The sequence below is a fragment of the Gracilinanus agilis genome, chromosome 3 (assembly GCF_016433145.1).
Source record: "Gracilinanus agilis isolate LMUSP501 chromosome 3, AgileGrace, whole genome shotgun sequence".
NCBI lineage: Eukaryota > Metazoa > Chordata > Mammalia > Didelphimorphia > Didelphidae > Gracilinanus > Gracilinanus agilis.
The window spans coordinates 172,065,276-172,092,786 of NC_058132.1; the positions used below are offsets into that span (position 1 = coordinate 172,065,276).

The following is a 27,511-nucleotide window of genomic DNA, read 5'->3' on the forward strand; positions in this document are numbered from 1 at the left end:
TTTATGCTTTATTCCATTCCAGAAAGAATCCAGAAAATGAATTTTATTTACTTAATTGATTTGTAATGTGTAGTAGCCATTTTATTTTTACTACTATTTTATTTTCCACAATTACATGTAGAAATAAATTTTAAAATTATTTTCTCATCCAAATTTTTGCCCTCTCCCTGTGGCTGTAAGCAATTTGATATAAGTTATACATGCTACCATATTTCCATAGTGAATTTTATTTATAAGATGAGGAGTAGATGAGACCAAATAATCTTTATTTCTCACTATGTTCAATGTTCCAGCTAAAGCGAAGTTGAGGTAGCCACAGAGGTCAAGGTGAACTCATCCCTTTAAATAGACTCTGGAATCAGAAAGTTTACATAGCTGTTCAAGTCAAGGAGAGAAGCGCTGTGAAAGATTCCAAGAAACCAGAGGAATTTTAGTCAGGTTTTAGTCCTGAGTTGAGAAATATAAATGTGAAGGAAATAGCACATTAAACTAGTCTCTAGGTTGGTGATGACTCAATGCTTCAAAGTCAGACCCTGAGACTGTAAGGCATTGGTGTTTAATCAGAATGTAGACGGCTGGTTATGTGAAGAAAGACTCATAGTGACAAAAAAATACAAGGAATTTGAGAGACTTCCGTGGCTTGTTGTGTAGAAAGTGAAAATATAGATAAACTGTCACTGAGTGCATCAGGCACGAAGCATAATTGAGCACACTGTGCTGGGTACTGTGCTGAATGTTAAGGATATTGTTTTAAAAGGCAGTTTCTGCTCTTGAGAAACTTAATGTTCCTTTTTTCAAGCTAAATCTTAAAAAAAAAATGATCCGCCTTATTCTTCCTCTCCATCCCCTTTATCTCCCGCCCCCCCCCCCCCAAGTTCAATTTGAACTAGCATGGTGGCTGGGAATGGAGGCAAAATGATATTGTCAAGGTAGAAACGTCAAGACTTGGGGATGGGTAATAGATGTGAAGTGAGTGAGAATGAGGGAAAAAGGATGACACTCAGGTTGCAAACATGAGTGACCAGGATGATAGTGTGTGTAACTGTGATAGGAAACTTCAAGAGACAGGTGGGTTTGTGGATGAAGAGAATGAATTCCGTTTGAATATGCTGAGTTTGAGATACCTGTGGTACACCTAGTTCAGAGTGTCCAGTAAGCAGCTGGTGATGCAGGGCTGGAATTCCGGAGAGAGACAAAGACAAGGATAGGCAGTTATCTGCCTAGCTATGATAAATGATCTCACGGGATCTGGTGAAATCAGCAAGTGAAAGAGTAAAGAGACAAAAAAAGAAGAGATCCCCAAAGAGGCTTGGGACAGTAAAGGAGACAGAGACAGAGCATTCAGTCAGGTAGGGGAAGAACCAAAGGAGAGGTCAGGGTTCCCCCCCAAATCCAGAGGATATCCAGAAAAAAGATGGTCATTAGTGTCAAGGGCTTGCCAAGACGTCAAGAAGGATGGGTTTTCGAAATTAAGAGATCATTGGTAACTTTGGGGAAAGCCATTTCAGTTGATGGATGAGACCAGAAGCTAAATGCAGACAGAACAAAGAGGACATGGAAGCTTGGAGCTTGGACCTCTTTTTTTTTTTTTAATTTTTTTTCTTAATATTTTTAAACCCTTAACTTCTGTGTATTAGTTCCTTGGTGGAAGAGTGGTAAGAGTAGGCAATGGGGGTCAAGTGACTTGCCCAGGGTCACACAGCTGGGAAGTGTCTGAGGCCAGATTTGAACCTAGAACCTCCCGTCTCTAAGCCTGGCTCTCAATCCACTGAGCTACCCAGCTGCCCCCTTGGACCTCTTTTTCAAGGAGTTTAGCTGCAGAGTAGAAATGTGCTCTAGTAAGATAGCCAGTGGGCATGGTTCAAACTAGAGGAACTTTTTTTTTTTTAAGTTTGGAGGATAATTAGACATGCTTGTATTTAGCAGGGAAGGAACTAGTAGAAAGGAAAAGATTTGAGATTTGAGGGAGAGGGGCAGCTAGGTGGTTAGTAGATAGAGAGTCAGGCTTGGAGATGGGGGTCCTGGGTTCAAATGTGGCATCAGGCACTACCTAGCTGTGGGATCCTGGGCAAGCCACTCAACCTCATTGCCTAGCTTTTACTGCTCTTCTGCCTTGGAACCAAAAAGGTAAAGGTTAAAAAAAAAAAGATTTGATGAAGAATGATGATGATAGCAAGAGTAGTCCTAGTGTTCCGTGAGGATAACTGGATTTGAAACCACAAGTCCTAGGTTAAAATGCTGACTCAATTACCTATACCTTTGTGATTTTTATGTCATTTATATGTGATTTTTAAAGTCATTTAATCTTCCTCTGATTTAATTTCTTCATCTATAAAATCAAGGGGTTGGTCTAGATGCTTGTAGGGTTATAAATTTAGAGCCAGAGGGATCCAGTTAAACTTCTTATTTGCCTTTAAAAATTATTAATAATCCTTTTTTTCATATTACTGTCATTTCTCAGTGGATATCTTCCCCTCCCCCTTCCAGAGAACCATTTCTAATTTTTAAAAAAGGAAAAAAAACTGCTGGGTAAAACTGAGCAAAAATCAAAAAAGTCCAAAATATAGTCTTCTACTTTTGTGGTCTGCAAAGAAATTGGCGAGGCACCTTCTCAGATTTCTTCTTTGGAGCCAAGCTTTGACATTGTATTTTAGAAGCATTTAGTTTTGATTGTTTTATTGTGATGCTTTTCATTTATGTTGTTGTAGTCATTGTATATATATATTTTATCATTATACATATCTATTTTTTGGGGGCAGTTAGGTGGTGCAGTGGATAGAATTGTGGGCCTACAGCGATGAGTTCAAACCAACCTCAGACACTTAATAGCTTTGTGACCCATGGCAAGTCACTTAACCTCCATCTGCCTCAATTTTCTTATCCATAAAAAGGAGATAATAATAGCATCTTCCTTGCAGGGTTGTGAGAATCAAATAAGATAATAATTGTAAAACGCTTTGCACAATGCCTGACACATTGCTATATAAATATAACTTGCTATATAAATGTAACTTAACCTCCTAATGCCTTAAGTGACTATTACTATCTCTGTCTCTAACTTCATCTCCAACCTCCATTTTTCTCTTTAAAAAATTATTCTGAACTCCAAAAAGATAGAATTTTTATACATATCATGTAACACAAAAGAGAATTTTATCTAAAACTATAGATCTTCTTTTCATAATTCCTGCTTTAAAATATATAAATAAATATAAATTCTATAGGTCTCAAAACTTCCTTGTTTGTATCTTTTTCTGAACTTTCTTCTCCTTTCTGTGCATTGAAACAAATGTTATAATGGTCTTCATTTGGGGGGGAGAGCAGAGATACCACTATTGTTTACCTTTCATCATCTGTCTCTCAATCAAAAAAAGAGAAAGAAAAAAACAAACAACTAGAGCTTTTAATAAATTAGTATAGATAAGCAAAATAATTCATCCCAGTGGCTATGTCCAAAGATGTATGTCTCTTTCTGAACCTTGTGTCTATATATTACCGGTCAAGAGGTGGGTAACACGTATCATATAGGACGTTTGGAGACATGGTGGATTATTGCATTGATCAAAGTTCTAAAACTTTTTGGATTTTTTTGAACATTGTTTCATTCCTTTTATGAATTTTTCTTCTGGTTTTATTTACTTTACTCTGTTTCAATTCCTACTACAAAGATTCTCTGAAATTGTCTCTTTCATCATTTCTTAGGGTGCAGTACTATTCTAGTACATTAATATGTCACAGTTTTTAGCTATACCCCAATTGTCTAAGGGGCAATCAACAAGGGCACCTTGTTAGAGTCTAGACCTCTCTTCATTTTATCTTCTCCCTTGTTTCTTCTCTCTCTCCTTTCTATACTTTCCTTCTTCCTTTTTTTCCCCTTCTTCAAAGCCTCAGAACATTTTCAAACCACATTTAGGTCCTCTTTCTTTTTTAACAACTTCAATATCATTTGAAGAATTAAGGTTTTAAAGGGACATATTTCTTCTCCCCTATAAGAATGTTAGCACTACATCTTCCTACAGCTCTTACTAATTATAAAAAAAATGATCGTTGTTCCTTTTGATTTTTGTGTTTGGTTTCAAAGTTCTGTTCAGCTAGTGGATAGGATGCTGGATTTAGAGAAAGGAAGATGAGTTTAAATTCTGCCTCATATGATTACTATTTCAGTGACCAAGGAAGTCACCTCTGTCTCCCTCATATTACCCAAAGGTAAAATAGGGGAAATTCCAACACTTACCTTTCAGGATTTTTGTGAGAATCAAATGAGATTACATATGTAAAGCTCTTTAAAGTACTATAAAAATGTTAGCTCCTGTTGTTATTATTATTTTGTTGGAAGGGATACTTGTATCAACCAATGAATCAATTAAAAAGCATTTAATTTAATTTAATAATTTAATTTAATTTAATAAATTGCCTGCTAAGTACCTGGCACTGTGCTAAGGACTGGATACCTATCATGAGACCTTGAAGTATTGAAGTCTTCTTGTTTTCAGTTGTTTTCACTTATGTCAAACTCTCAATGACCCATTTGGGTTTTCTTGGCAGACAGTGGAATAGTTTGCCTTTTTTCTCCAGCTCATTTTACACAGGGGGAAATTGAGGCAAATGGTTAAATGACTTGCCCAAAGTCACATACAAAACAAATGTCTGAGGCCAGATTTGAACTCAGGAAAATTAGTCTTCCTGACTCCATTCCAGGCCTTGCACTCCATCCACTGTGCTATCTGGCTATCCAGTAGAAATCTAGACCAGAGCTGCTAGGTAGCACAATGGATAGAGCATCAAACCTGGAGTCAGGAGGATCTGGGTTTAGTTCTGACCTCAGACATTTCTTAGCTGTGCATCCCTGGTCAAGTCACTTAACCCCAATTGCCTAGCCATTACTATTCTGTCTTAGAACTGATACTAAGAAAGAAAGTAAGGATTACTTAAAAAAATAGAAGTCTAGACCTTATAAATGATTTTTAAACATTTTGATTTCTTTTTCTATGAGACTGTCCCTGTGGCCTGGATTTGCCATTTCTGTCTCCCAGCTTGAAAATAAGCTCATGTTTACTGCCAACGTGACTCATAAAGTCTTACGTAATGAGACAGTTCTGGAATTCATGACTGATCTGTATAACAGAAAAGACAAGTCACACTTTATAGAAACATGTGAGAAGGAGTTGCTGGGATCTGTTGTTCTCACCAGGTAAGGATGCTGCCTTCTTTTCTTGTTTCCTTGTAGCCCTTAATAATTCCCAGTCATTAGGAGCAGAGACAGGAGGATAGCCCGAGGAGTTCTCAGGCCTTTGGGTCTAGATTCACTGCATTCTCTAAGGTGACAATTGGCTCATCTGACACACGAGCTATAGATGATCATTCATCTATGGAGACAGGCTTACGAGGCTGGGAACCTGGCCATGGTGTCCCATTCTTGCCATCCCTGCTACTGGGGAGTCTCAGGCTAGTGGTTTGCTTGAGCTGAGAAGTTCTCAGCTAAAAGGCAGTAATGAGTGTCTTCACTAATTTTGGCATCACGAAGATGCGTTCTCTAGACCGAGGGGTTACCAGCCTGCTTAAGGAGGCCGGAGCTGGACCAGGTCAGAAACAACAAGTCCAGTGTCTCATGCTGGTCAGTAGTGGGATCAGGACCCTGAGTGGCTGCTATACTTCTAGGCTGAGCACAAAAAATTAAATAAGGTATACATTATTTCCTTACTCAATAAACTCCAGTGGCTCCTGTTGACTCTGGGATCTGATATTATTTCATCTTTTTCTCATCCTTTTAAAATGTCTATTTCTTGTGACCCTGGGCAAGTCACTTGACCCCCATTGCCCACCTTTACCACTCTTCCACCTAGGAGCCAATACACAGAAGTTAAGGATTTAAAAAAAAAGTCTGTTTCTTGGGGGCAGCTGGGTAGCTCAGTGGATTGAGAGCCAGGCCTAGAGACGGGGTCGTAGGTTCAAATCTGGCCTCAGACACTTCCCAGCTGTGTGACCCTGGACAAGTCACTTGACCCCCATTGCCTACCCTTACCACTCTTCTGCCTTGGAGCCAATACAGAGTATTGACTCCAAGATGGAAGGTAAGGGCTTAAAATAAACAAACAAATAAATAAAATGTCTATTTCTTATGAAAGTTTTACAATGTATACAATATGCAGAAGTCCATGTATATAATTTATAAATCAATGAATATACACATATTAGGGTGTTTGCTTAAGAATTTCTTGCTGATTTTATGGCATCTACTCTCAAAAGTATTTCAAGACCATGGGCTGACCGTACATCTCATTAATAAAAAAATCTTTGAGCATGTACCCCAATGTATATATTTATTAATTTATAAACTTTAGATACTATTGTATAGCTCACTTTGTCCCACCCAGAACAAAAATGAGGATGGAGAGTTGTAGGGATTTTACTTAAAGGTTATTGCTCCAGATATAGAACCTGCCCTCCAAAAGGTGTCTGACACAGCCCTAAGATGATCTGTTGTGGAAGAGGTAGGTGAGTATGGATAGAGATTGGGTGGAGTTTTCTCAGTGGTGCCAAGTGCCTAGCTGCTGCTGTGAGTGTTTCGGGACCAATTAGGCTGTAATGGCTTTGAGGACTGGGGCAAAAGAAAGAATAGGTTGAAAGCTTGCACTGAAAAGGGAGAAGAAAGTGGGCAAGAGATGGAGGCCATGTGGGTAGTCGTGATTGTGGACATTCCTTGATGTACCCACAGATGATACAAGGCTGGTGGAATTTGACCCATATTCTCACACCCCCAGTTGATTACGTATTAGGATCATGCCACAACCCCCAAACCCCCATTTTGGAGCCTGCTAGTCTAGAGAATTATTTTGGCAAATGAATCAAATTATCCAGGGTCACTTGGGCTTTTGTATCAGAGGCTAGAACCCTGAACTCCATCTTTCATTTGGTCTAAGCCAAATCTGTTTACTCACTGCTATTTGTCTTGTACTGTTGGAAAAGATGAATAAATAAAAAGAAAGGATTCTGATCTCTACCCAGGTACAATAACAAAACTTACCGGATTGATGACATTGATTGGTCTGTGAAACCGACTGACAGCTTTCAGAAACGTGATGGCACCAGTATCACCTATTTTGATTATTATAAACAGGTATGTAAAAATTACAGCCAGGAAAAGTTATTCTACAAGCTGAAATAGAAGAGTATTCCTTTGCCCTAAGACTCTTGAAAAGTCTCTGCTCCATGGCAGCATGATTAAATCTTTTCTCATTAAAATAGATGTTTTTTAAGAGATATTAAATAACAGAAGTAGGATTGCAGTGGTACTCGACCCCTAATGGGATCTAGTTCTGTGGTCTTGGGAAAGTCTCTCCATGTCTCTGGGTCTCAATTTCCTTTTCTATAAAGTAGAGAATTACTTGGTAAGAATATGTGGTTCATTGTGCTTAGGCTGTAATTAGAAAAGCAATTTCTCACATGTACTTTTCTCTTCTCCCCTGTGGAGGACCATATAAATCATAGAATATTAGCTGCATTATCCAGTCCAGAGGCAGCAAGCTTGGAGGAATCAGATTTAAATATAATTGGGAAATGCCTGACAAAATAAAATTTATTATAGATAATGTTAATTTGTGGTTTTCTTTAAAACAAAACAAAACAAAACACCCTTACCTTCTGTCTAATAATTTATACCAAGTATCAGTTCCAAGGCAGAAGAGTGATAAGGGCTAGGCAATTGAGGTTAAGTGACTTGCCCAAGGTCACAAAGCTCAGAAGTGTCTGTGACCAAATTTGAGTCTAAGATCTCTGGTCTCCAAGCCTGGCTCTCTATCCATTGAACTATCCACCTGCCTCTAATTTGTGGTTTTCTAACTCAATATGCAACCTGCAGGGATCACTTTCTGTTTTGAGCTCAACATAATTGAAATTCTGGTCCTTCTCTCCTTCATTTTAGAAAAAGCAAACTATGGCCATAACACTCTGGCCCTGGTGTTAGGAAGACCAGAGTTCAAATCCAGCCTCAGATACTTTCCCTATAACCTTGAGCAAGTTACTTAGCCTCAGTTTGCTTCAGTTTTTTTAACTGTAAAATGGGAATAATAATAGCACCTACCCCCCTCCCCCGGGTTGTTGCGGGGATCAAAGGAGATAATATTTGTAAAAGAGCTAAGCATGTTGCCATGTTCCTTTTCATTTGTAAGTTGAGAATAGAAATTATTTCTCTGGGATGATTGTGAGGAGAATCCCTAGGAAATCTTGAAGTAATATAAAAATCTATGTTTTTATTATTTCTTACCTCTCAGGGTTGCTTTGAAGATCAAATGAGAAATATTTTAAAGAGAGTTTTAGCAGAGTACCTGGAACATGGCAGACTCTCTGTAAGACTAGCTATTATTGTTTTTATAAAAGTAAAAAGATTTGCCAAAGGTGTTTTTTGTTTTGTTTTTGTTTTTTATGTCTAGGCTTGTGATTCCATTGGCTTTTAGGGAATTTATGATATGGAAACCCCTGTTGATGCAGACTGGTGACTCATCTGTAACTTAGGGTCTTTAGAAAGTTTCAGGCATGTACTTGAGCAATTGATCCTGGGAAAGTCACTTCACCTCTCCTGGCCGCAGTTCCTCATTTGTGCATTAAATGGTTGGAACTGGATGGACCTCTAAGGCTCATCTAACTCTAAATCCATGATCCTAAGCGCCCTACTGAGTCATATAGCTGAGGGATAACTCAAACCCAGGTCTTATTCCCATGAAGACCAGCCCTCTTTATTTGCTGTTATTCAGTAGTTTTTAGTCATGTCCCCACTCTTCGTAACCCTGTTTGGGGTTTTCTTGGCAAAGACACTGGAGTGGTTTCCCATTTCCTTTTCCAGTTTATTTTACAGATGAAGAAACTGAGGGAAACAGTGTTAAGTGACTTGCCTCGGGTCACATAACTAATAAATATTTGAAGCCAGATTTGAACTCAGGAAGATGAGTCTTCCTGATTCCAAACCCAGGGCTCCATCTACTATGTACAACTAATAATGGAAAAATCAAGGACTTGAATACAGATCTCCTTACTCAAGTTGATTATTTTGTACCCAGCCCTCAATCTATCAGAAGTCCTGAGATTGAACTCCCTTTATATTTCTTTATTTTTTATTCATATTTAATTAATGAAATAAAATATTTATATTTTCTTAGAATCAATTGGAAAATGTTTTGAAGAGTTACAGATGCTGGGTATGGAGGACATTTACATTTCTATCACAGAATATGTTATGGAAGGGAAAAATGCATTCTCCTGTAAGAATGCTTAAATAATAGGTGGTCACTGGTTATTCTCAGAATTAGTTTTAATCACTAACTCAAAATGAACTTAATGAATTGCTTCTGATTTTTATTATTATAAGGTCTTATTTGAAGTAGAACAACTTTTGCTCCTTGTTTTCTTCATTAGAATTGTGAATAGTATAAAATCACAGGTCATTCCCAAATTTTAATTACAAACTCTCTTTTAACAGGATGAAGTAAATTACATAGCAACTAGATATTAAGTGAGTCTTTGTGGAAGGCAATTTTTTTTTTGGTTTGGTTTTTGTTTTGCTTTGCAGGGAAGAAAATAAAATTCAGATTTTTAACGTCAGTGAGTGAGATGCCATCCTAAGAAAATGAGGCAGCAAATAGCAGTGGGGATGGCGTGGTAGAAAAAAACAATGGACCAGGAATCAATTAGATTCAACATTTTTTATGCATCTACATATATAGAAAATACTACTCGGTGCTGGGAATATAGAGACAAAAATGAGCAGCCCTTCCTCTTTGACGGTTTATAAAATATTGGAGAAATAGCACACACATGTAGAAAGTCATACAAAATATATGCAAAATAAATATAATGGATTATGAAGGGAAGAGGGCAGGTATCTAGGGGGATTAGGAAAGGATTTGTTTAGAAGGTGGTGTTTGAGCTGGGTTTTGTAGGACAGAGGAAATTCTAAGAAGGGATCAGTTTTCTAAACACAGGCTCAAAGGCTTCCCTAGAAGGTGACATCTGATGTGGGATGTGAAGGAAGCTAAGGATTCTAAGAGACAGCCAATGCTTGCTAGTTGAAAAAGTCAGGAATGAGCAGTGGTGAAGTCCAGATTGCTCACCTGCTTCCTGAGCTCTGCTATCTTACAGGTAATTGAAATGTCTTTTAGCTCAAATATTTAATTGGTAATGAGACATAGAGCAGCATAGTGAGCAGAGAGCCAGCCTTGCAGCATTTTTTTTGTATCTGATACCACTATATACCACGAGCCTCCGTTTCCTAATTTGTAAAGTGTAACTACAGCAAGATGGTGTAGTGGATAAGAGTTCTGGGTCTGGAGTCAGGAAGACCCAAGGGCTAAGTATACTAAAAGACAGCCCTTTCCCTCCAGGAATTTACAGTCTAACCCTCTTTCATCTTTCAGATGAAGAAACTGAGACCCAGGGAAATTATAAATAACCCTCTTGATCACACAACTAATTAGTAGCATGTCTCATACATTAACAGAAGTTTACTGACTTCTAGTCTTATGCTTTTTCTGTAATAATTGCATCAATACAGACAAAAAGGACGTCATCCAGATTGCTGCCAGTGGGAACGAGAATGGAATTTCTGAGAACCTCTCCGAGGAGATAATGAAGTTTGGGTTTATCAGCATTGATGAGTGGGGGGTGATGGGGGTGGAGCACGTTTGGTTGTTAATTGCAGTTGAGGAACCTGAAGAATGACTGGGTCTAGGATATTCTATGGTGTTTCTTAACCTTTCCATCTTTAATCTTGTATTTTATAGCAATATGATATCAACTTGTCTGACATGAACCAGCCAATGCTTGTTAGTCAGTTGAAATGTAAAGGATTTGGCAGTGGGGAAGCCCGGATTGCTCACCTGGTTCCTGAGCTCTGCTATTTTACAGGTAATTGTAATGTCTTATAGCGCAAGTATTTATTTGGTAATGAGAGATAGAGAGGCAGAGTGAGAGAGAGCCAGCCTTGAAGCCAGGTGAGTGACCCGGGTTTATTATATTTTGCCTCTGACACATACTGGCTGTGTGGTCCTGGGCCATCACCTTGATGCTCTGGGCACATCTCTCTGACTGTGAGTTGTAGATCTAGCATCCAGGGAAAGATAATTAAAAATGAGCATTTCCTTGAATTAGCATAACCACCAAGAGAAGGAAATCCAATTGGGCATCAGAAATAGTTACATAAGAATAACTATAGGCACATTGGATAAATGACAGTTTTGCTTGTTATATTAAGCACAAGTATGAGTTAGGTTAAAAAAATATTATTCCTTTAATGCCATTTCCTACCCTCAATGGCAAGCAATACAATATCCAAAACAATAAGATTATAGAATCCTAGGCATGGAAGTCCTCATAAGGTGTGAGTCTTCTGCCTGGTATGCACTTCCCTTCCAGTGCTTTCTCTCTTTTAATTATTTCCTTTTTATCCCAGACATAGCTTGCTGTGTATACATATATATTGGATATTGTCTCTCCAGTTAGATTGTAAGCTCCTTGAGGGCAAAGATTGTCACAATGCCTGGCACATAGTGCTTAATGAATACTTACTGATTGATTGTTTGTAATGTATTTTCCACAAGTGGTTATCCAGCCTCTTTTTGAATATTTGAAACGCTTATTTTTCTTTAATTTTCAGGTCTGTATTCTATCTCTCTCACTTTCCACACCCTCCATTAAGAAAAAAAATCCAGTTATAGATTTGTATAGTTGAGTAACACATATTGTCCCATTGACCATGTCCAAAAATATGTCTTAAATGACTTCATTGCCTCTCTTTTAGCAGTTGGATAACATGTTTCATTTTGAGTTACCTGGAATTGTGGTGGTTCATTGTGTTGATCAGAGTTCCCAAGTCTTCAAAGTTGTTTGTCTTTACAATATTGTTGTGATAGTGTAAATTATTCTCCTGGTTCTGCTCATTTCATTCTGTATCAGTTCATACAAGTCTTCTAAGGTTTCTCAGAAATAATTTCTTATAGCACAACAGCATTCTATTACATTCATATGCCATAACTTTTCTAGCCATTCTCCAATTGATAGACCTCACCTCAGTTTCCAATTTTTTGTCATCACAAAAAGAAACACTATAAATATTTTTAAACATATTGGACCTTTTCCTAACTCCATCTCTGAACTCTCTATTTTAGGAGGGATAGCCCCTTTCTATTTTTGAATAGGGCTGATTATTAGTAGGTTTTTTTTTTTATATACAGCCAGAATCTTCCTCCTTGCAACTTTCACCCACCTGTCTGTGTTCTGTAATCTGCAGCTGTGATATAAACAAGTCCAATCCATTTTCCACTTTGCACTTTTCAAATATTTCTAGAACATACTCATAATAAATGTTTGTTTAATGTTTAATGAATGAGCATATATCACACATCATAGATTTTGGAATTTTGAAGAACTTTAATAAAGCAAGTGCTTATTGAATTCTTTTTTTTTTTGTTTAAATCAAACTAATTTATTGCATCTGCTGATTTCTGAGGTATAACGACTCATACTGAAAATTTAAAAGTTTCTCTGCAAATACATTCAAGATGGCACCAACAGACTCTTCCTTGCATCAATGACTTTTTTTAATTTTTTGCTTTTTAAAAAAATGTTATTGGTTGTCTTTGCAATCTCAACATCCAGCAGACAATAGATATTTAACAAATTCATTTTTCATCGGCTTGGGTAGGATATCTAAAGATAACAGTAATATAAGTGGTCTTATTGAATTCTTGAACAACTACTTGAGTTGTGAAACCAACCTTAAAATAATCTTTAAAAATTATGACTGAGGTAAGGGCTTGGAGTAATAGGGTTTATGGTATATTTTTTCCTTTCTGTGTTCTTTCAAATTTAATAGGTTTGAGCAAAAGAATGACTTCAGATTTCCGCTTGATGAAAGACCTGGCTACAAATACTCATCTAAACCCTGTTTTAAGGCAACAGAAATTATCTAGACTTGCTGATAACATTCAGAGGTAATTTATCTGGAATATATTGTTTTCTCTTTTGCCTGTAATCCAAGTTTTAGCATTACACTTTCTGCAGAATGGTTGTGAACAGTCTTGAATACTTCCTGGTTAACACTTTCCATAGAAAAATATAGACCTCGTTTTTTCTTGGACTAGGATATTCATAAGCACAAATGACTGGGCCTGGATGTCTTGGCACACTTGAACTTAATTAGAGAATCCTGTTACTTACAACAAAGTGTTGGGTACACTTAGTCTGACCTATAAATCTAAACTAGGAACACATCACTGACCCTTCAGATGGGCTTCTAGTCCTCCCTTAAAGTATAAATACTCTTAACTCAGGATGACAATTTATTCCATTCCTTTGATGCTCTAAAAAGCTCTCATGGCTTCTCTGCCTGGGGACAAATTCTTTACCTTGAGTTCAAAGCCAAATTATGACCCTTATTTTGTTTGTGCCCTTAACCTTCCTGGACCTCATTTTCTTCATCTGTAAAATGAGGGTATTGGTCTGTGTGATGCCTGAGTTCCCTTTATTTATTTATTATATATTATATTGTATATATAATATAACATAAAAATATTATATTAATTACTGCATACAAAAAACAGCAATAAATATATGTATATAAATTATAATATATTAATATATTAATAAAACATAATAAACTAAATATAATAAAAATAAATATATATAATAAATAAAATAAAACTTAAAACAACATAATAAATAAACAATAAAACACAAATAAATAATAAAAATGAATAATTAAATAAAAATAAAATAATACTATTATTATTATACATATTATTATATGATTTATTTAGATTTATGAACCTATAATTTTCCTACCTGGGGACATCTGCTTGGCTTGTCTATTCTCCATCTACCAGCCTGGCTCGTTCATAATTGGTTTCAGATCCTTGGTGTGTCTTTACTCATGACATTCTGTAGGATAGTCCTGACTACTNTATTAATAGCTAGTTTTCAAAAAATTAGAGCTGCCTTAGGAGGTAGAAGTTTGTGCACTAAATTGTCTTTGAGTGGACGCAGAATGACTACTCAGCCACGATTTCCTAAAAGAGATTCTTGTTCAACAATAGATGAGTCTGTGAGGTCCCTTTCAACTCTCTAATTCCATGCTTTCATTTCATTCCAGTAGACCTGGGTTCTGGGTCTGTAAATCAAAACGAAGGGCTTAGAATAAATGGTCTCCAAGGTCCCTTTCACATTGCCCATGAATCGAGCTAGACTGCTCTGAGATCACTTCCAGTGCTATCATTCCACTAAGTCATTTCACTCCCTAGGCCTGAATTTTCCATATTGGTAAAACAAAGGGCTTAGAATAAATGGTTTTTTCTACATTAGCCTTTCTCTGACTCTCTGTGGTGGCTGTTATTGGCTGTGGGTGAATTCTGCCAAATGTTTCTGCTAAGACTAGCATTTCATCGAATGGCTCCAGACGTGACTTTTATGCAGTTCTTTTAATCATTATGTTGTCCTCTCTCTCAGTGTCAGCCCATGTCTGCTGCTAACTGGTCGAGGGACATGCGCAACTGCAAGCTCCTGGGAGCGCGGGCTTTGAACAACTGGCTGATCGTGTGTAGCCACAGAAATGAAGATGTGGCTGAGAACCTCCTGAACTGCTTGAGAAGAGTGAGCAGTCCTATGGGATTTCACATTGAGAAGCCCAAAATGTGAGACTCTTTCCAGAACCAGCCTATGATCTATTTCTTTTTCCACACATAACTTTCACTCTTTGATTTAATGAGAAGCTGAATGTCCTGTGAAGCATGAGTAAAAGACTTCTTTGTTGGAAGAGATTACCTCATGTAAACAGAGAGTCCAAGAGAGGAATTTTGCAATAAGTAGCCTTTTTAGAAAAAGTTTTACTAATGGTATATTCCAGGTTATAATATTTCTAGAAAGCTTTGCTTTCACACCGTCCCAGAAAAGGTGTTTGAAACAGTTAAATTTTTTTCCGTAAACTTCTCAATTCAGTTAATTTTGAATCTTGACAGTAACAAAAAGTAATTAAACAAAGAGGCTTTTTTGGGCTTATAAGACTGAGTTTTAATTTAATTTAAAAGGAAAAGAGAATTTCTGACCTAAACCTTTACATAATAGAAAGGGCACTACATTTGGAAGACTTGGTTTTGAATCCTGGCTTTGCTTCTTAGTGTTTGTGTAACACTGGACAAGTCACCACCCCTCTGGACTTCAGTGAAGAGTTTGAACTAGACACTTTCTAAGGTCCCTTCCAGCTCTAAATCTAGGAATGAATCATTTTCTTCTTATATTATAGTTATCTAATACTCACTGGAATTGTATTTTTTCTTTATAAAAATAAGTATGTATTTTGCCCTTCATTAATATTTGATGGGCTTATGAAAAGAAGCAGACATTGTGTGAGATTATTTAACATTTTCTCTCTCTCCCCCTGCTCCATCTCCTTTACCTCCTCCTCCACCTATATAAGTTTTCAGAGGCAGACTAGGATGAATATAAAACTATAAAATCTTAGACCTAAGATGGGACCTTGAACATCAATCTGTAACTATATAGTAATTTCTTCTCCAACATTCTAGACAAGTGGCCTTCCAGATTCCCCTCGAATATCAGCAGTAATTGGAAACTCCCCTCTTCCCAAGACAGCTCATTTTATTTCATTTGGAAAAATCTCTAATTGTTAGAAAGCTTTCCTTTAGCTGGCTAAAATTTGCCTTTCTGTTGCTTCTACTTATTGCTCTGAGTAGAGCAAGCCAAAAAAAATTTTTTTTTGTCATGACAGTTTTTCAGAAATGTGAAGACAAGTATCATTTCTGACCCAAGCTTTCTTTTCTCTAGTCTAATCATCTCCAGTTGCTTCATGCATGATTTGATGTCTTGCACCCATCCCATTACTCTCCTCTTGACATATTTCATTTTGTCAATGTTTTTCCTAAAATGTCATGCCAGAACTGAAAAATATTCCCAATGTGGTTTCACCAGGGCAGAACATTCTGAAATTACCACAATGTTGTAGTTTACATTTTATGCCTATAATCAAAGAATGTCAGAATTGAAAGGGGACCTTATAGATTATCTGTTGCAACCCTCTTATTTTGGAGATGATTAAAAGAGGCTATAGAGATCAAGTGACTTCCTCAAGTAACTATTATTGGAAGAACAGGGACAAGAACCTAAGTCTCCTAATGTCTATGTTATCACTCCTTGTGTATGCCAAACTATGAGAAGCTGAACATCCTCTGAGACATGAGGAAAAGGCATCTTTGCTGGAAGATGTTATTACCTAATGTAAACAGAGTCCAAGAGAGAGACTTTTTTTTCTTTCTACATTTCCCATATTTCATACTAGCCAGTTTTGGGTAGATCTATGTTAGTGTAGTAAACAATACTCAAAACTCAAAATTAAACTTAGTTAAAAATGAATTTTGGTGACACATGGCAAAGATTATTGACTTAGATGATTCCATTTAAAATTCCTTCTCTATAAAATTTCTTTCTAGAGACATTAACAAATCATCTGACTTGGGTTTCATTTTCTCTTATGTCCTTTTTCTTGTTCTCTAGTAAAAAAGATTTATGAAAGAAACAGATTCAGGCGTACAGAATAGAATGGGTAGGGTCTATGTAATACACAAATTGGATAACAAGTCCGGGAAAAGTTAAGAAGAATAAACAGTGGAGCCTTTTCTTGCTTATAAGTTTTATGACAGACCTTTTTTTATTGCTAATGATTGCTTTCACTTTCCTAGGGAAGTTTATTTCTCTTTTGATTGATACATATATCACTTCCTTTTTATATATTTTTATTTTTTTAATTGCCTATTGCTTTTATTTTTTTAAAGTTCATTTTATTTAATTTAGAATATTTTTCCATGGTTACATGATTCATGTACTTTCCCTTTCCTCCTCCCACCCCTCCTCTTATAGCCAACAAGCAATTCCACTGGGTTTTACATGTATCACTTCCTTTTTAAAAAGACTAGGTTGATGATTTTCAGAAATGCTAATGTTGTAAAGGGCTAAGTCTACATGCATGTCATGAAATTGGACATGGCAAAGAAATTAAGGTTTTAGATTTGCTGTAGACCATGTTCACCTGCCATAAGAAAAGAAGACATATTATTAGTCTTGCCACTTGTAGGTTTATTCTTAAAACACTTCTTGGATTTAAAATGACTCAATAATATAAGCCTGTAGATGTGACCAACTTCTGCAAGAAACTAAATTAAGATCCTAAATTTAGAGCTGGAGGAGACCCAAGTGGTCATCTAGTCCAAGTGACCCATTTTGCAGATGAAGAAACTGAGTCTCAAAGAGGTATAAGTGACTTGACTTATACATCACACACATAATAAATGCCAGAGTTAGTATTCAAATCTAGGTCCCTGACTCTAAAATCCAGCATGCTTTTTCTTGGGCTATTCAGCCTCTTCACCAGCTCCTTTTAAGCTGAGTCGTCTTTTATGATGACCCCCAGTAGTCAAGCATAATGCTAGGCACATTGTCATGGTGATGTTCAGTAAATGCTTGTTGGTTGATTGACTGATTGATGGAATTGAAGAGGAGAGTTAAGGTAACTACCCAAAGGAAGCAGTTATAAAAGCAAAGGAAAGCTGCTCTCATGGAAAAAAGAAGAGATCCTTTGACTGGAATTAATTAAATTGGAGGATAATAGCAGCTAGATTTTAATTAACATCACTCAGAAATTTATCTGCACAGACACAGCAGGAAGGAACATTTTCCAGATTTTTTTCTTAATTCCCAATTTTGCCAGAGACCTTGCTTTAGGCCATTAATATTCTAGTGCCTGTGATTCATATAGTTCTGTCCCAACTTCACTTTAAAGTTGCTAAATAATAGCAACAATAATAAAAATCCAGAGAAACAAAGACATTTTATTCTCATAGAAGCACAAGATCTCCAGATTGTCAGGGGCTTTAAAGACCTTCCAGGTTAATATCTATCTGACCAGAAATCTTCTTGACACTCTCCCTGACAAGTCACCGAATTAAAAAATAGTTTTAGTTGAAAACATGATTATTAAATGTATTAAGCTATTCTACTAGCAAAAATACCACATTTTACTCTTTGAAAGTTTTTATTTGCTTCAAGTAAAATTTTTCTTCACTAAACATTTTTTATCTTTTAGGAGGTCCACATGCAGTAACTCTAATGCCATATGATGAATCATTATATAAATTATATAAAGTACAGAAAATAATAGAAATTAAATTTTCTTTTTTTTTATATAGCATAAAAGTACAAGAAAACACAACTGCATTTATACGAGCACTACAACAGCATACAAATCTTGACCTACAGTTGGTATGTAAATGCTTTTAAATTATTTATTCTTTTTGTATATTTCTTATATTTTCTTACTATTTCTATATGTTGTTCGAAAGAGGGAATTTCAACATACCCATTCATTCCTACTTAAACCTGTGTCTATTGTCACTGGTCATCCTACAGCTCAGATACTCTGAACTGCACAATGGACAAACTGGAAGCTACGGCTTAGATTGTGGTCCGAAAGATTGCTTGTTTTATTCTCAAATTGACCCTAATGTAGAAGATGGCTTTAGCCTTATTTAGAGAAGGGTTTCTTTACCTAGGGTTTATGAACTTACTTTAAAAATATTTTTATAACTTTTTCCATTTTATTTGTATCTTGTTTTATATATTTAAAAACATTAATCTGAGAAAGGATGCATAGACTTCACTAGACTTACAGAGGGACTATGACCAAAAAAAACCCCCAAAACTAAAAACCTTTAGTGTAATATATTAAGAATGTGTTATATTTATGGGAATAAGACTGTAGCAGGTAGGAAAAAAAAGGCACTTTGAAGCTTAAATAATCATTTGACTCTGCCTCTTGTTGCTTTTGTTTAGGTAATGTGTATCCTTCCTTCAAATCAGAAGGACTGCTATGATTCAATTAAAAGATTTTTGAGCCTGGATCATCCAGTCCCAAGCCAATGTGTTCTAGCTCGAACTCTGATCCGGCAGGGAATGATGATGAGTATCGCCACGAAGATTGCAATGCAGATGGTTTCCAAGCTTGGAGGAGAGTTGTGGGCAGTAGAGATACCGGTGAGGGAGTCTGCTTTATGGAATTTGCTTTGAGGCTGAGTGGGAGGAAATCCCCCCTCATTCCAGAAATAATTTGATTCTTTCTTGCAGATCAGTCAGAAAGTCATCCATACAGATCAATGAGGTGTCCATCATTGTCCTAAATGCAACTTATTAGTCTTAGGGAGTTGCCCCAGACACTCAGTGGTTTAGTCATTTGCCCAGGGACATCTAGCTAGTATGAGAGGGAGAACTCAAACCCAAGTCTTTCTGATTCTGAAGTTGGCTCTCCCATGGGATGTCCTGGAGCAATACCAGGAGTCCCTGGAGCTTGGTAGGACAGGGACTACCAAGAGTAGTGGTAGGAACTTTTCTTTGATAACTACCTTTAGTTCATGGGCAAGGGATCATGGTGGAGGACGTTGCCTCATATTCTTTAGCCATTGGTTAATCCCAAACTGGGCCTGAAGTCAAGGAGACTCTTTTTCCTGAGTTCATATCTAACCTTACACACTAGTTTTATGACCCTGGGCAAGCCACTTAATTCTGTTTGCCTCAGTTTCTTCAAGAAGGAAATGGCAAACCATTCCATGATCTTGGCCAACAAAACTCCAAATGGGGTCACGAAGAGTCAGACATGATTGAAAAATGACTTAACGAAACAACAGTCCCATTTTCAGGCAGGTGGCAAAATAGATAGTGTGCTGGGCTTGGGGTTGGGCTTAGATTTGAACTCCACTTCTGACACTAACTAGCTAGATGACCCTAAAGAAGTCACTTGTCTTCAGAATTTATCTAAGTATAAAAAAAGCTGTGATCTGCATTGGGAACTTTGATTGTTGATAAAATCCCAGATTCTTCCTATATGTATATAATGCCACGTTGCCTCTCTCTGTCTCTGACTGTCTCTCCTCCTCTCTTTCTCATCTTCTCCCCTCCAATGGACTTAACTGCCATCTCTATGCAGATCTGACTCCCAGAGCAATAAGTCTGGCTCTGACCCATTATTGTTTTTCTGCTTTGATCTTTTCTATTTCTTATTCAACAAGAAGTTTGACCCAGACATTCCTGATACCTTTATTTCCTTCCATCACTTTTTGGTTAGAAAAATTATTTTCCTTAAATAAATCCTGTTTGAGAGAATTGTCCTCAGATGCTGTTTTGCCACATTATTGAATTGTGAAAAATGGAATTTCACAGCTCAAGTCGCTCATGGTTGTTGGGATTGATGTCAACAAAGAAGCATGCATCAAAGGACATTCAGCAGTCGGATTTGTAGCCAGCAGCAATTCCAGAATTACTAGGTACATTTTAAATTACAGCCTGCTGGATAGTTATTTGATTACTGTCAAGTTCTTATTTGTGGGAAAATAAATCTCTTTTTTTAAACAGTGTTTTAAAATTTAACTGGAAGCCATACTATTTTTTTAGGTGGCATTCAAGGCCTTCTTTCTTTTCCATTCTGGAATCTTTTTTTTTTTATGATCTGAAAAATTTTATTTAATTAATTAATTTGGAATATTTTTCCATGGTTACATGATTCATGTTCTTTCCCTCCCCTCCCACCCCCCTCCTATAGCCAACAAGCAATTCCACTGGTTTTATTATTAATATTTGTACTAGGGTAATCGCTTAGAGTATACATCCCCAATCATGTCCCCACCGAATCATGTGATCAAGCAGTTGTTTTTCTTCTGTGTTTCTGTTCCCACAGTTCTTTCTCTGGATGTGAATAGCGTTCTTTCTCATAAGTCACTCAGAAAGTCTTGGATCATTGCATTGCTGCTAGTAGAGAAGTCCATTACATTTGATTGTACCACAGTATATCAGTCTCTGTGTACAACGTTTTCCTGGATCTGCTCCTTTCACTGAATCAATTCCTGGAGGTCATTCTGGGTTCACATTGAATTCCTCCAGTTCATTATTCCTTTCAGCAAAATAGTATTTCATCACCAACAGATACCACAATTTGTTCAGCCATTCCCCAATTGAAGGACATCCCTTCATTTTCCAATTTTTGCCACCACAAAGAGCGCGTGGAAGCCATACTATTAAGATGGTTTATTTCCCTGTTGAAATTTTACCTTTTCCCCTCCCTTTTGTCATTGTGGGTCCTTTCCTTTGCTGAAACTCTCCTGACTTTTCCAGATGGAAGTGATTACTTTCTCCTCAGGTTTCTTCTTTAATCTGATATATAACATCTCTTTATACTTATTATCTAATTTATATGATTGTTATTTTACAGACTGGGTAGCATGGTAGATAGAAGGCTGGCTCTCCTTGGAGACTCCAAGCCTTGGGTTTAAGTCCTACCTCTAACTCATACTGACATGGGTACTCTGGGTAAGTCACAACTCCTCTTAGTGCCTTAGGCAGCTCTGTATGACACTGGGCAGCTAGGTGGTGCAGTGGGTAGAGCACTAAGCTTGGAATTAGGAAGACCTGATTTCAAATTGCATTTCAAACACCTATTAGTTGTGAGCCTAGACAAGCCACTTAATCTTATTTACCTCGGTTTCATCATCTATAAAATTAGCTGCAGAAGAAAACCACTCTAGTATCTCTGCCAAGAAATCCCCTAATGGGGTCACAAAGAGTTAGTCAAGATTTAAATGACCTACAACAACAACAAAAATAAATCCTGAACTATTTCTGTGAGAAAAGTCTCCTCTCATTAAGAACTCTGGGCTCTGTTACTCAATTGAATGAATCACTTCTTTAGATATGAAGCTCTTGAAAGGCCTCTTTATAGGATTCTCTAGATAGTTCTCCTCTTATATTATCAATAAATCTTGTGTCTGAAGACTTCTGAGAAGCCTTGAGAATTGATGATCAGCTTCCCTCTATGTGACACCCATTGCTGTAGGTAGTTATACAGACATGATAGTGTGGGTTTATACTTTGTATTCTGCCCAACTGCTCATGTTCAAAATGCTTTTTAGGTATCAGCTAATCGATTACAGTAGAAAATGAGCTTGTCTCTGAAATCCAGGTGAATTTATCAGATTCACAGAGTGGCATGGGGAAGATAGTTCCTGAGGGCTCATCTATAGAAGCCTCAATTTGTGCTTTGAATAGTTTGAAAGCAGGATTCAGGTTTCTCAGTGTATTAATTCCCTTCCTTTAATTAATCAACCAATCAATCAATAGCATTGAAAAATATTTTATTTTCCCAGTTATATGTAATAATTTCCACTACATTTTCTGATTGCTTTCCATCTCCCTTCCTCCCTTCCCTCCCTTCCTGGAGATGGTCAGCAATTTGATCCAGGTTATAAATGTATTATCATATAAAAACATATTTCCATATTGTTCATTGTTCTAAGAGAAAACTCATATTAAAATTAAAACCCAAAAAAACTAAAGCAAAATATAGTATGCTTTGATCTGCATTCTGACTCTAATAGTTCTTTCTTTGGAGGTAGATATAGCATTCTTTGTCATAAGTCCTTCAGAATTGTCCTGGATCATTGTATCACTTAGACTAGCTAAGTCTTTCACAGTCGATCATCATACAGTATTGCTGTTACTGTATACAATGTTCTCCAATGATCAGCATTTATTAAGCACCTACTCTGTGTGAAGTGCAGGGAACACAAAAGCAAGCTAATCACTGCCCTTAAGGAGTTTACATCAAGTGCTTATGAAACACCTACTATGTACAAAACTTGTACGTGAGAAAATCTTTTTGTAAGGAATACATTTATCCAGTTGGACAATATAGGTCTAATTATTTACTGTTCATATGGTGTTTTTGATGTTTTGTCATCAGCCCTCTGAGTGATGAGGAATTCACCTCTTACCGTGATAATATCTATTACCTACACTGGACAATTGTCACATATTAGAAAGGAGAGAGAAATTATGTTAATCTAGTCTATGCCATTTGACTTAAAAAAACGTTATTGATAATTTTTGCTCTTATATCATCTTTGTATTTCTCTGGGGAAACCGTGTTTTTCTAAAGAAGAAAGAGTAAGAAAAGCAGCTCAACAAAACAAATTCATAGAAGTATATGCTGTGTTCCACACCTGATTTGCATCTCTGAAAGAAGGAAGGGAGATGCACATCCCATCTTTTCATTAGGGCCAAGCTAGCACCTGCTATGTGTAATTAGTGATTGTCACTTTCCTGGGCTCAGGCCAAATCTGAGTAGAATAAAAAGAGGAGTAATGAATTATAGAGTAAGAACTGAATTACCTGTCTTGAGAAGATGCTTTGAATGTTACAGACTGACTTTTTAAATTGTCTTTTCTCTTGCTTCTTTTTTTCAGATGGTTTTCCCGTTGTATCCTTCAGAACACAAAGACGAATATTGCAGATTGTTTGAAAGTTTGCATGAAAGGTACTACATGAAAGGCATTCATGGGGACATACAGTAGCTTTCTGTAGTTATAGAATTCAGAAATGGGACAAAACAAAAACTGAAGGAAAGTATGAGGATAGCAATGATCAGGTTCAAGGCAGAAATTAATAAAGGAAAAAACAAGATAGCATTTAAAACAGTTAGTGAAGCCACGAGCTGATTTTTTAAAAAAGATTATTTATTTGGTAAATAATTAGCAAAGTTGATTTGTAAAAGGAATGGAAAATCTAGAATGGTCAAAATTAGAAATGAGAAAATGAATGCAAAAGATAAATTATTAGAGATGGGTATACAGAGCTTTGTTACTGATCATTTTGAACTTTTAAAAGAAATATGTGAATAGCTACAGAAATATGAAATGTATAAACTGACAAAATTGGAACTAGATAGATTAGTCTCCAAAAGGAAAAATAAAATAGTCGACAAATATTTCATTAAGCTCTTACTATGGGTCAGAGGTGGCACAGTGGATAGAGTGTCAGTCGTCAAGTTAGGAAAACCTGGGTTCAGATCTGGCCTCAGATACTGTCTAGCTATATGACTCTGGGCAAGTCATTTAACCCCAGATGCCTTGTCCTTGCCCTTCTTGCTACTAAGAAAGTAAGAATATATTTATTTTAAAAGCTGCTGTATGCAGGGAGGAGGAAGGGAATACATATGTATATAGCACCTATTTTGTGCCAGGCATTGTGCTAAGCCCTTTACAGTTATCATCTTATTTGATCCTTCCAACAACTCTGCAAGGGACGTAGCCCTACTTTAAAGCTGAGGGCACTTAATCATTCACCACCAATATGGGGAACACCAAGGAAGCAGGTAACCAGGTCACCACAGTCTAGTCCCTTAAGATGATTTCTTTACTTTGTCCCAGCATATGAGAAAGTAAGTAGCTTCTGGTGGTACCAGGTAAATGTGATAAAGGCACAGGAATCGCCATTGCCAATCCTCAAAAATAACTAACATGGTGGAGGGATAGTTCAGAAATATTTAAGACTAGCACACCACTGGCATGGAACTAGGTAGGCTGTGGGAATTAGGGCTAGCAGCCAAGAGGGTTTTAGAATAGGAATCACTAGGGAAAAGGTTAAAATTAAGCATAATAGTGGAATTGGAAGAGTCGTTGGAGAAAAGGTTAGAATTAAGCATAATGGTGGAATTGGAAGAGTTGTTGAAACAGTGTTGGAAACTATGTTTTAAAGTGGCAGAAGAATAGATTCACCCAAAAGGAAGAGGGGAAAGGCAGTTGGATGGGCAGCAGAACTGGGAGCTGCTTAGTGGTTTTCAGTGCTGGAGGATAGAGAAAAGAGCCCATTGATGATACAAGCGACTACAAAAATTTGAGGGGAAAGGTGCTTGTTATACATTGGGTCAATGACCAACGAGTATTTATTGATTGCATCAGATTTATTGATTGCACCAGGCATCACAACAGAAGGTGGTAGAAGAGTTAGAAAAAAAGGGGTAGGAAGAAAGGCAATACAAAAGTCTCTGCCTTCAAGGGGCTAAAGGGAGTGGCCACATGTAATTGAATGACTACATGCAAGATTAATCTTGGAGGTTCTCCCATTGAGTAAAGGCTTTAGGATCTGGCAGAACAGCAGCAGATAGGAGGTGGCAGATAAATTTAGTTGGCATTACTGCAGTTATTAGCCTACTCTGTCTGCCTCCTGAATTTATCCCTCTCAGTACTGCTCAGCACAGTTGCTTAAGCTATAGTGTGAATGGTGCCAGAATTGTGGATTTGTTCCTGACATGTATGGTTAGTTTTGCATCAAGAAAAGCTATCCAGGGCAGCTGGGTAGCTCAGTGGAGTGAGAGCCAGACCTAGAGACGGGAGGTCCTAGGTTCAAACCCGGCCTCAGCCACTTCCCAGCTGTGTGACCCTGGGCAGGTCACTTGACCCCCATTGCCCACCCTTACCAATCTTCCACCTATGAGACAATACACCGAAGTACAAGGGTAAAAAAAAAAAAAAAGAAAAGAAAAGCTATCCAGAAGCACCCTAGAACTCAGAGAAGAATGTTATTAGTGACCAGAGAGACTAGGGGAAAGAGGTAATGAGCTTTATGTGATTCTCCACCACTAGCAGAAATAAAACTAACTCAAAACAAGTAGAGGGTCAGTACCACATCTGGATCTACCTGTGTATACCAAGATCAAATGAAAATCTTTGCAGGTTCTTCTTTTCTGCTGGTCAAGAAACAAGCAAAACAGGAGCAAAGTCCTTTGCAGTTGATTAGCAAGTGTGACCTGGAATAGTAGAAGGAATATTTTCTCTTTGTATATGAAGCTATCACACTGGTCCAGTATGAGCTAAGCTTTTTCTCTCAACTGTTTTGTGGAAAACCTGGATGTGGCCTATTACCTGGGCTATTTTTCAGTTTGTACCTGTATATTTTTTCCTTTTGAAGAAATCTCATTAGAATTTTGGGTCCATTATAAGAAAGAACGCTATCCACATCCAGAAAAAGAACTGTGGGAGCAGAAACACAGAAGAAAAACAACTGCTTGATCACAGGGATCGATGAGGATATGATTGGGGATGTAGACTCGAAGTGATCACCCTAATGCAAATAATAAGACTACGGAATTGCTCATTGGCTATGGGAGGGGGGTAGAAGGAGGGGGGGGAAGAACATGAATCATATAACTATAGAAAAATATTATAAATTAATTAAATAAAAATTTTCAAATAAAAGAATTTTGCCTCCATATTTGGTGGAGTAGTCAGTGTTTGGAGCAATATGGAGTTTTTTTGTTTATTAAACTTAGTGGTTGGTGGTGTGTGCATTTGCAATTGGCATAATTTATAAGCATATCTTGAGAATCACCATAATATTATCATGAATATTTATGGACAGAAAAGGAAGCAGATCTCCAGTGAGGTGGGGAAATCTTCTGTTGAAGACTCATGGGAGTATAAAGAAAGCTTAAACATGGACAAGAGTGATTAGATGCAGAATAGTATAAATAGATTGAAATGTGCAGAGATAAAAAGTGGACCCCTCATGAATGAGATCTAGGATCCATTTAAATATGATGGTCTGTAGCTGACCATCATATTTAAATGGATAAAGAAATATATACTAGAGAAAATGGCACAACATTGTTTTTTCCTGTGAATTTTTTAGAAATTCCATCAGTGGTTCTCTTGGTTTTTTTTTTTTGTTACTTTCTTGTTGGAATAACTTACACTAGTAGCAGAGGGTAATGTTTTCAGAATGTTGATCATCAATGAAAACAGAGGCCAAACTTGATATTTTGAAGGAGTTATCAAAGGAACATCCACATCATTTCTTTTGCTTTCATATATAAACTTGTTGAGAGTCAAAGCAATTTTACAAAGATTTTAGTCCACATTGGTTTAGTAGTTTCAAAATCTCGAAGAAACAAAGTTATTGGGCAAACTAGGATTTCTTTCATATGTATACTCATTAAAATATGAGAATTTTTACTTAATAATGTTGGCAGATAGGCTTTTTAATATAAACTGTAGGAAGAACAGGTATTCTTGAAAAGTAGAAATTAAAAGCATGTTCCTCAAAGTTAATTTTAAAACTGTTTTCTCAGTTTTGTTTTTGTAGAAAGTAATCAATAGTCAGATTCACTTTTATATGATATTCTATGAAGGTAGGTGGCATAATAGGTAAAGTTTTTGGTTTGAAGTCAGGAAGACTTGAATTCAAATCTGGCCTTAGACACTTTTATCTGTGATTCTGGGTGAGTCACTAGCCTCAGTTTCCTCATCTGAAAAATGGGGATCAAAATATACCTATCTCCTAGAGATATTATAAGGATCAAGTGAAATAATATTTTAAAAGCATTTAGCACAGTACCTGGCACACTGTAAGCACTATATAAATGTTAGTTATTATTAGTTACCTAAAATAGAAAATAAATGGAAATGTTATTCTTCATTGACTTATAAGAATGAAAATTTAACAACTCTTTTTTTCTCTGATTAATGTTGTCGTTCACAGGAGCACTAGACAAATGGTACAGATATAATCATTGTTATCCAACACGCATCATAGTATATCGTGATGGTGTTGGGGATGGTCAGCTACAGACCATTGTGGATTA

General features: G+C 36.8%; 1 protein-coding gene across 1 annotated transcript in view; it reads left to right on the forward strand.

Annotated features, from left to right (window-relative positions):
• The window catches only part of PIWIL4 (piwi like RNA-mediated gene silencing 4), a 55,430-nt gene that overhangs the window by 17,992 nt on the left and 9,927 nt on the right, over positions 1-27,511 (forward strand). The window contains 10 exon segments of the mRNA XM_044666232.1: positions 4,994-5,191; positions 7,006-7,117; positions 10,773-10,896; positions 12,863-13,113; positions 14,491-14,675; positions 18,240-18,312; positions 18,883-19,083; positions 20,263-20,366; positions 23,337-23,407; positions 27,409-27,503. Coding sequence (XP_044522167.1) covers positions 4,994-5,191; positions 7,006-7,117; positions 10,773-10,896; positions 12,863-13,113; positions 14,491-14,675; positions 18,240-18,312; positions 18,883-19,083; positions 20,263-20,366; positions 23,337-23,407; positions 27,409-27,503 — 1,414 coding nt within the window.